At 48.2% G+C, this 9741-nt stretch overlaps 2 protein-coding genes across 2 annotated transcripts in view; both read left to right on the top strand.

Annotated features, from left to right (window-relative positions):
- ppm1ba (protein phosphatase, Mg2+/Mn2+ dependent, 1Ba) overlaps positions 1 to 4671 on the top strand; it is a 22406-nt gene extending 17735 nt beyond the window's left edge. The window contains exons 4-6 of the mRNA XM_080542543.1: positions 981 to 1092; positions 2225 to 2282; positions 4563 to 4671. Of these exons, the coding sequence (XP_080398669.1) occupies positions 981 to 1092; positions 2225 to 2282; positions 4563 to 4592 (200 nt within the window). The 3' untranslated portion in view covers positions 4593 to 4671. The remainder of the gene's footprint in view (positions 1 to 980; positions 1093 to 2224; positions 2283 to 4562) is intronic.
- Positions 1 to 9741, top strand: part of six3a (SIX homeobox 3a) — a gene marked incomplete at both ends in the record, with an annotated part of 284173 nt that overhangs the window by 35433 nt on the left and 238999 nt on the right. The gene's annotated exons all lie outside the window — the stretch shown is intronic.

Below are 9741 nucleotides of genomic sequence, written 5' to 3'. Positions count from 1 at the left end.
TGAGGTAATGTTGCTGTAATGTTAGGTTGGTTGAGGTAATGTTAGGTTGGTTGAGGTAATGTTAGGTTGGTTGAGGTAATGTTAGGTTGGTTGAGGTAATGTTAGGTTGGTTGAGGTAATGTTAGGTTGGTTGAGGTAATGTTAGGTTGGTTGAGGTAATGTTAGGTTGGTTGAGGTAATGTTAGGTTGGTTGAGGTAATGTTGCTGTAATGTTAGGTTGGTTGAGGTAATGTTAGGTTGGTTGAGGTAATGTTAGGTTGGTTGAGGTAATGTTAGGTTGGTTGAGGTAATGTTAGGTTGGTTGAGGTAATGTTAGGTTGGTTGAGGTAATGTTAGGTTGGTTGAGGTAATGTTAGGTTGGTTGAGGTAATGTTAGGTTGTTGAGGTAATGTTAGGTTGGTTGAGGTAATGTTAGGTTGGTTGAGGTAATGTTAGGTTGGCTGAGGTAATGTTAGGTTGGTTGAGGTAATGTTAGGTTGGCTGAGGTAATGTTAGGTTGGCTGAGGTAATGTTAGGTTGGTTGAGGTAATGTTTGGCCAGAGGGAACTGCGGGGGCTGCTGCTCCAGAGAGGAATGTCTGGCGGAACATCTAACTGGCTCTGAGCCCACCCTGTTCTACTAGTCCCGCCCCCCCCCTCTCTCTCTCTTTCTGTCTCTCTCTCTCTGTCTCTCTCTCTCTGTCTCTCTCTCTCTCTCCCCTCTCTCTATCCCCTCTCTCTGTCTCTCTCCCTCTCCCCTCTCTCCCTCTCTCTATCCCCTCTCTCTGTCTCTCTCCCTCTCCCCTCTCTCCCTCTCTCTCCCCTCTCTCTCTCTCCCTGCCCCGCTCACTCTCTATCACACACATTGTTTTGTCTACATCTCAGATATAATCTGTCACTCACTCACCTCACAGCAGTCAAGGTGTTATATATAGCAACAGTTGACCTATTATTAATCTCTCCCTCTCTTTCTTCCCCTCCCTCCCTCCCTCCCTCTCTCAGAGATCATAGAGAAGGCGGGGGAGGAGGGCGTACCAGACCTGGTTTCAGTCATGAGGAATCTGTCATCAGAGAATATCCCCAACCTCCCCCCTGGGGGGGGCCTCGCCAGCAAGTAAGAGACCTGACACCCCCTCCTCTCCCCCCTGTGTATGCCCTCCCCCATCTCTTCTCCCTCTTCTCTCCCCCCTCTCCTCCCTCCTCTCCTACCTCTCTCTCTGCTCTCCCCCCTCATCTCTCCCCCCTCATCTCTCCCCCTCCTCTCCTACCTCTCTCTCTGCTCTGCCCCCCTCCTCTCCTACCTCTCTATCTGCTCTCCCCCCTCTTCTCTCCCCCCTCCTCTCCTGCCTCTCTCTGCTCTCCCCCCTCATCTCTCCCCCTCATCTCTCCCCCTCCTCTCTCCCCCTCCTCTCCTACCTCTCTCTCTGCTCTCCCCCCCTCCTCTCTCCCCCCTCCTCTTCTACCTCTCTCTGCTCCCCCCCTCCTCTCCCCCCTCCTCTCACCCCTATACAACACACACTTGTCTCGACCCAACATCTAACTGATCTGTCGCCGTTCACTCTGCTCCACAGATCTGATTGGACTGGGTAGGTCTAACCTGTAGCGCCACATAGCTCCATCCTAACTAAACTTCCTGGTATCAACGCAGCCTTTAGCCATCGTGTGTTTTAATAGATGTCCCATCCCCCAGGGTTCTCCCCAAAGAATGGAAGAGTGGCGCTGCGCCACCTCGTCCACTTGGTCGCCGCCATTTTGTAAAACATTTCAGAGCAAAGGAACCTAATGTTTAGTTACGATAGAGTTACGAGAGAGTTTGTTTGGCCAATGACATCTTTGTTTTTTAAAAGCGACGGTGAAATCAGTACTTTTTGCGCTATTTTGACATGAATATACGCAAGATTTAATGATGCATTCCAGCTCCGTCTTGCTTCAAACCACCTGGGGAGAACCCTGCCTCCTGTGTTAGATCTCCCCCCTGATGTGTGTGTGTGTGCGTGCCTGCGCGTCATCGATACCAGTGTAGTCGATGCTAGGGAGCTAGCTATATACCAGCCCAGAACTAGAATTAGGTTTGCGTTGTTGGAATGGGGTTTCAGTGTGTGTAAAGCAACCTGGAAAGAATGGATGGCTGAAGAAATCAATCAATCAAAAAGAGTATCTGAAGGCATTGTGTGTGTGTGTGTGTGTGTGTGTGTGTGTGTGTCTGTGTCTGTGTGTGTGTGTGTGTGTGTTCGTTCTCTCTCTAGACGCAGTGTTATTGAAGCCGTGTACAACCGGCTCAACCCTCACAGGGAAGAGGACGGGGTGAGTATCGTCAACACACACTCTCACAGCTCACTCTCACTCTCACGTGGATCCCATCACATACATCTCAGATATATACGTATGTGCGTGCGTGTGTGTGCGTTGACATATATACATATATATATATATGAGCCTGTTCCATACTCCCCATATTCTCTCCCCCATAACATGCACCATGTGACTATGCCTTAGCCAATCACAGTGCATGGAGAATGCTGCACCTGTCAACCCTCACTCCTTCACTCCCTCCCTCACTCCTTCCCTCCCTCCTTCTCTCCCTCCCTCCCTCACTCCTTCTCTCCCTCCCTCCCTCACTCCTTCTCTCCCTCCCTACCTCACTCCTTCTCTCCCTCACTCCTTCTCTCCCTCCCACCCTCACTCCTTCCCTCCCTCACTCCTTCCCTCCCTTCCTCCCTACGCGTAGCATGAATGTACTCCTTAGCTCTGATCTCTAGTCAGTTCCCAGACCCCAAAGCCTTACGCTCAGATTTGAGGGGAGGCCGGGGGACTGGGGAGGGTGGTCAGCTCACCCTCCCAGAGTCAGTTGAGAGGGGCAGGCCTTCGTTCCAGCCAAGCACGAACACGCTGTATTTAACCAACCAAAAGCCTTGGTTGAAAGACTGGGATTAACACAGTAGTTGAATCAGGTGATACTGATTGGTTGGAACGAAAAACCTGCTCCAACACCAGCAAGGTAAGACCCCGCCCCTCCCCTACTCCCACCACCAACACCCCCCCACCACCCTCTACATCCTCTCAAAACAGCATGGTCAGTAAAACCCTCCCATGCGCATGAAAGTGTTAATATACGTGTATGTGTGTGTGTGTGTTTTTGTTCCAGCCCAGCAAACACACACGATCTGATCAACGAGTCACGGTCCTTTAGGGTCATCAGGTGGGTTAGTGCTGGGCTGGAGCGTACACACACACGAACCAGCAGTGTGCACATTATCGTTTTGACACGCGGTGCTCTTGATGGTTATCTGCTGCATGTCTAGGTTGAACAGTCACATGGTGCCAGCAGGCTGTGTACTGATTTGTGGCGATGCCCCCATGTGTTTGTCACGTGGTGATGATGATGTCATTTCCTGTCATGTAGAGGAAGTGCATTATGGAGTGCATGCTGGGAGCCTTGCTGTAGCCTGTAGCATCATAACATGATAGAAATAGGTTGATGTGTGAGAACATTGACACCTCTCGTTGACACCCATGACTCATCTGGGCTGATGACGCTAGTGTGATGTCATGAACGTGATGCGTTTGATTTGTCCATGACACAAAACAACTATAGCAGAAGTTTGGGGTTCTGAGAAGGATGTGTGTGTGTGTGTGTGTGTGTCCTGATGGATAGATTGTATAGATTGTGTTGTAGCTACATGGGTTGTGTGTGTGTGTGTGTGTGGGGACTCGTGCTACATAGAATAGCAGAGAACTCATGGTCTTTGCATCCCTTCGGCAAAGAAGTCTGTGTGTTTCTGTGTGAAGGCTGTCTTACATACACACACAAACTTCTTTCTCCACATCGTCCCTGTTCCCCTACCATATAAAGTATGTTCAGTTTAAGAAATGTCTCCATGTAAATAAATATGCACATAATGTCACATTCCCTAATACACACACACACACACAAACACACATACACACACACAGTGGTAGACTTGAGAGCTGTGCCTGTCTAACTGTATGTAACCCTCTGATTAACGCAGCCCTCCTGTTTCATTTGGTAAGTCAAGTCCGTACATATAAACGTCCATCATATATACCCGTGCCCCTCCCCCAGGTCAGGTGGTCTGTCTCTGTCACGTTGGTCTGAGGTGGGTTAGGGTTAAGAGCAGGACCACTCTGAATGTTGTCTTATTGGAAAGACACTCTCTATCTCTCTCAGCTTCTGTCCATCGCTCTTTCTCTCTCTCTCTGTCTCGATCTGTCTCTTTTTTTTTCTTTTTTTATCTCTCTCTCACCTTCTCTTTCTCCCTCACACACACACACACACACACACACGCACACGCACCCACACACACACGCACGCATGCACACGCCCACCTTGTTGGGTAAGTGAAACCATCCACAGATGCCTGCTTGCTCCTCGGAATGGGGAGGAGTTGGTGGTGTGATGTTCACTAGGGCTCACTGACTGTGTCTTCCTCAGGGTCCAGACTGTGTGTATATATATATATACCCTATGATGAGCTGTTAGAGACATATCCATATCTCCTACTGACACTTCTCTCCTCTCCTCACTCCATCTCTCTCTACCCTACTTCTCTCTCTGCCCTACAGAATGGAGCAGACCTCGAGGACCCCTGGTAGCTGCCCTGCAGGACTGCCCGTTCCTGCTTCAGGACTCCTTTCTACACAAGACATCTTTATTCACAGTTTTGTTTTTTTTCTCCCTTTTTTTCTTTTTTTGTTCCCCTCCTTACGATACCAAGAGATCAATCGGACCATAAATGCAGATTTAAAAACTCTCCAAACCACCCAACCCAAAGGATTGCAAACCATTTTTAATTAAATACGAGGGGGAAAGAGGAGAACAACTACTATAGTAGTATAAACATCTAAATGAAACATATACTAGAGAAAATAAGACAAGATATTTAGTTTTCCTTCTTTTTATTGCTTTTTTTTGTGGTTGTTGTTGTTGTTGTTTTTGTGTTGGTGGACTGATGAAGAGACTGAAGGCCCAAGTTGTGGTGCATTGTGGGCCGTCCCTGTAACTCTGTGGTGCCTTTCCTCCAACCGCCGTGGGTGGAGGACCCAGCCGGCCAACCAGCTGCCCCCAGGAACCAGGCCCCCAGCCCCCTAAGCAAGCCCCAGGCTCCACACCCCTACTTAGGCCTCAGGACCTAACCAAGCCCCAGGCTCCACACCCGTACCTAGGCCTCGGGACCTAACTAAGCCCCAGGTCCCAGAATGGCCCTAGGCCCCCACCCAGGCCCGATACCCCCAGGGCCTCCTTCCAGTCCTGAGGGGCCCAGTGGGGGACCACCACTACTGGGGACCAGCATGGCTGAGGCAGGGGGTCTACTACAGCTCCGGCTGTGGCTGGGCTTGTCTCTGGACCCCACAGGTGGACACACGCTAGTTTTGACAGGACTGAACCGGACAGGAGCGGCTGCCTGGTCTGCTTTATGGCATTTACTTGTGTGGTAGGGTTTGAGGGTTTGGAGATTGATTGCTTTTTGCACCCCCCCCGCCCCCCTCTTTCTCTCCCTCTCTCCACCAAACAGACAGACACAGATGGAGGGATAGCTAACATTTGCTTACAAGAGACTCTTGCCACTCTCCTCAACTTGCTGGCATTTCACCCCCCCCCCCCCCTCTCTCTCTTTCTCTCTCTCTCTCTCTGTCATGTATAAGCTTTTTGTTCAAGATAAGAAAAATATATATCAAATCCATATATATATATTTTTGATGTATGTTTTTGTTTTTTCATTCATGGTGTCAGTTGGTAGGTGGCCTACTTTGTGTGCAGACAGACAGACAGAGAGGTAGACAGCAAGACAGACAGACAGAAAGAGTGTAGGGCAGGCAGGGAGACGTAAAGAAGTATCCTGGTCGCTTTGCGACTTGGGAGGGAAGTACATGTCTTGGTGGACATAGACGGACAAGATGTGACGTCAAATCTGTGTGTGTCAGTGTGCGTGTGTTTGTGCGTGTTAACACACCAGCCGCCCAGAGAGAGTCTGGGTTTTTGGGCTAAAAGGATTCTAACCACCGCCCACCAACCAAGTCTCACCGCAACTTTCTTCTTTCACCTCTCATAGCCTTTCTTTCCCTCCTTCCTCCTCTCCTTCCTCCTCTCATCCTCTCCTGAATGCAGAAACAAACTCTTGCAACAATTTTGCCTTTTTTGTTTTCTTCTTTCTTTCTTTCTTTTTTTTCTCTGACAGAAATTGTAAAGTGTGTGATGATTTTTTTTGTTTTAGCAGAATTAAATATCTAGGCGATGATGATGATGATGATGACTTCAACCTTTATATATATATATATATATTATTTTTTTCAAATGCTGTGTAATAGTGTAATATAGCTGTTGTTTCATTGCATTCTTGACATTTCAAATGGAGGCTTGGTGGTATGATGAACGGAGCAGGCTCAGGAGCACTGAGGGGGAAGAGGAGGACGGGTCTGAGACTGATCCAGTGTACCAATAGGAGGAGAGAAGCCCAGTCACGTGGTACCAGTGGCTGGGTGGCCATGCCCCTAAGGGTTTGTCATGCGATGTGATGTCATTTCCTGTCATGTAGAGGCAGTGCATTGTGGGAGGTGGGGGTCAGGCCTGAAACAACCCCTAGTCACTAACCCCCTACTCCATAGTCCCTAGTCACTAACCCCTACTCCATAGTCCCTAGTCACTAACCCCTACTCCATAGTCCCTAGTCACTAACCCCTACTCCATAGTCCCTTGTCACTAACCCCTACTCCATAGTCCCTTGTCACTAACCCCTACTCCCTAGACAATAACCCCTACTCTCTAGACAATAACCCCTACTCTCTAGACACTAACCCCTACTCTCTAGACAGTAACCGTTATTGCCTAGTCCCTCACTAACCCCTACTCCCCAAACACTAACCCCTAGACAGTAACCCCTACTCTCCAGAAACTAACCCCTACTCCCCAGACACTAACCCTTAGTCCCTAGCCCCTACTCCATAGATACTAACCTCTACTCCTGAGCCCCTACTCTCCAGAAACTAACCCCCACTCCCCAGGCACTAACCCCTAGCCCCTACTCCCTGGACAATAACCCCTAACCCCTTGTCCCTAGCCCCTAGACATTAACCCGTAGGGTTACAGATACTGTCTAGGGTGTAGTCGCTCAGGCTAAGTGTCTAGGGTGTAGGGGCTTATGGACAATGCTTCTGTCAAATGCTTCTGTCAAAGGAGCTAGCTACATAGCATAGCATTGATCCGGTACAGCTGGGGTGTGAGCTAGCTACCTAGCATAGCATTTGATCCGGTACAGCTGGGGCTTATGAGCTAGATAGCAGCATAGCATGTAACTGGTACAGCTGGGGTTTATGAGCTAGCCGCATAGCATTGATCTCATACGTCTGGGGTTTATGAGCTCGCCTTCCTAGCATAGCATTGATCTGGTACAGCTGCCTTGGTGCCATTTGACTATTTAGGTACTTGAATGTCGTGTGTGGTTCTAATTTTTTTTGCAATAACATTGATTTTCATGAGATGATTGATTTGTTTTTCTTGATTGCCATGTTTCCTTTTGTGTTTTATTTTTTAGCTGTGCATGTAATGTGGTTGGAGGGTTGTTAGGGGGGTGGTTGTTATGTGTGGGGTGGGACAGGTTGGGGGGAGGGAGGGGGGTTTGCCACCCCTGGTTTAAAGGGGGATGTTTAAGCCCCTGGTTTAAAGGGGATGTTTAAGCCCCTGGTTTAAAGGGGATGTTTAAGCCCCTGGTTTAAAGGGGATGTTTAAGCTATAGCAGACACTGGGTTGAGGGGGGTAGGGGCTGCGAGAGCTGCTGCTTTGAATGTAATTCACCTTCACACGACAACACTACACTGCATAGACTGATCTGGAGGCTGAAGACGCTTCTCCCCCCTGCTCATATAATGACGACTTTTCCTGCTAGCGCTCCGCTATCGTTGGGTTTCATTGGGACGGCCCAGAGCGTCCCCGTACAGGGCTGTAGGCCTTCCGAGACGTTTTAGGAGTCTCCGACTCTCCCTACCAATAGGTGCCTTCCTTTTACCCCGTCCGCTTCACTGGGTAGGCGGGGTTTTCCACTCGTGGACCAATGGAACGGTTGAAAAGGTTGCGAAACCCCGCCCCATCCCAACAGGTGTACCAGGCGAGCTAAAAGGAACGCGAGCTAAGAGATGCCAACCAATCGCTGGGCCTGGCCCCGCCTCCTGTCACTATTGAGATTTTCCAATGAGAATGATGTGTGATGTCTGAGGGGCGGGACGTGAACCTGTGGCGAAGCAGCCAACTGCCCCGCGCCTGCCACTCATCCTAACTGGTTTTGTATATCTATAAGTATTGATATATTAGAATGACGAAGATTTCCACATACTTTATTTATTCCTGATTTTTAGCCTTTTAAATGAGAAGTGCTGTATTTGAGAATGGTATGCTGAGATTATGATGATGATGATGATGATGTGTGGGCGTGGCTTGGTGTGGTAGTGGCTTGCCCCGCCCCCTTCTGCCTTCAGGGTCACCTTTGAGAGTGACGGGGTCACGGAGGGGGGGGGGTCAAGGGTCATCCAGGGTTTTCACCATACCTCCTTGTAACGATAGTTCCCAGTATGATATTGTGATGTTTCCGACCATACAGTGAACATAATCTTCAATAAAGGATGGATACATTTAAGTCCTTATGGTATGCTCTCTCTCTCTCTGTCTGTCTTACACACAAACACCAGAGGAGGCTGGTGGAGGTTGAAATCAGAGGACAGGCTCATTGTCATGCATGGGTCGGAATGATGATTCCATGCATCGCAATGAGTCTGTCTTCGGAATTCCGCCTCCACCAATCTCAGAAACACAGTGTGTGCTGAAGTACACCGAGTACTCAAGGAGTAGGTTTGTCCTGTTCCTGGAGTGATTGGATTATATGATAGGTCACCCAATACATTACATTTGACCCAGTACACAGTAGTACTCCTGTCATTGTGTTTATTCACTCAAGTCTTCTAACCTCAGAAGTGGTCCATTGTGGAGGAGAGTCCACGTCCCACACCATCAGAGCTGTAGAGCCAGCTGTTGACCTCAATCCCCAAATGAATGGAAAGGATCAATTGTCTGTATTGCATTGTGTTAAATCTGTGTATGAAATGTGCTATATAACTAAAAGTTTGATTTAGTTTAGTTTCCAAACATAATGTGTAGAAAGTTTTAACTTAAGAGTAGACACGATGAAAAATAATCCAATGGGGGTTTTCAATACTGCGTCTAGCGTTTCCATGATATGCAATGCATTCTGACAGGAACTGATTTGAATAATAACAGCTCTCATTGTTAAAATCCAGCTACAATATAAATCATGCTGTAGTGTACTCTGAGCTTTAGGTACGTTTTGCTCTGCTCAGCACTACTTGCTGAATCATATTGGGGCCCAAATTGTTTTGCTCATCTCTTCCCTGTATTGTGTTGTGTGTTGAGGCTTACAGGACAGCTGGCGGAAGGTGACATGAACTCGTCTTGACACTTAAATATCTGATCTGACAAACTTTTGGAATGAACTCGATAAAAAGGGGTAATCTGTGATTCAAACAACAACAAAGCAATCAACCAACCACTTGTGTTACAGCTGAGGGATGTAGAAATGTAACCGTTCTCAAATACATAGACTAGGCTACGGATGCAAGGACTGACCATCCATGAGATCAACATGATAGTTTAATAAAAAGTTTGAAGCCATACAAGGTTTGTTTACACTTAGGCAACAACAAGCTTACATTTGGGTTCTGATGGGGTAAGACAGTTGAA

Source organism: Nansenia antarctica (genome assembly GCF_963989245.1).
Source record: "Nansenia antarctica genome assembly, chromosome: 1".
Lineage (NCBI taxonomy): Eukaryota > Metazoa > Chordata > Actinopteri > Argentiniformes > Microstomatidae > Nansenia > Nansenia antarctica.
Note: the sequence above shows the minus strand (reverse complement) of the source record. Positions and strands in the feature narration are given on the sequence as shown.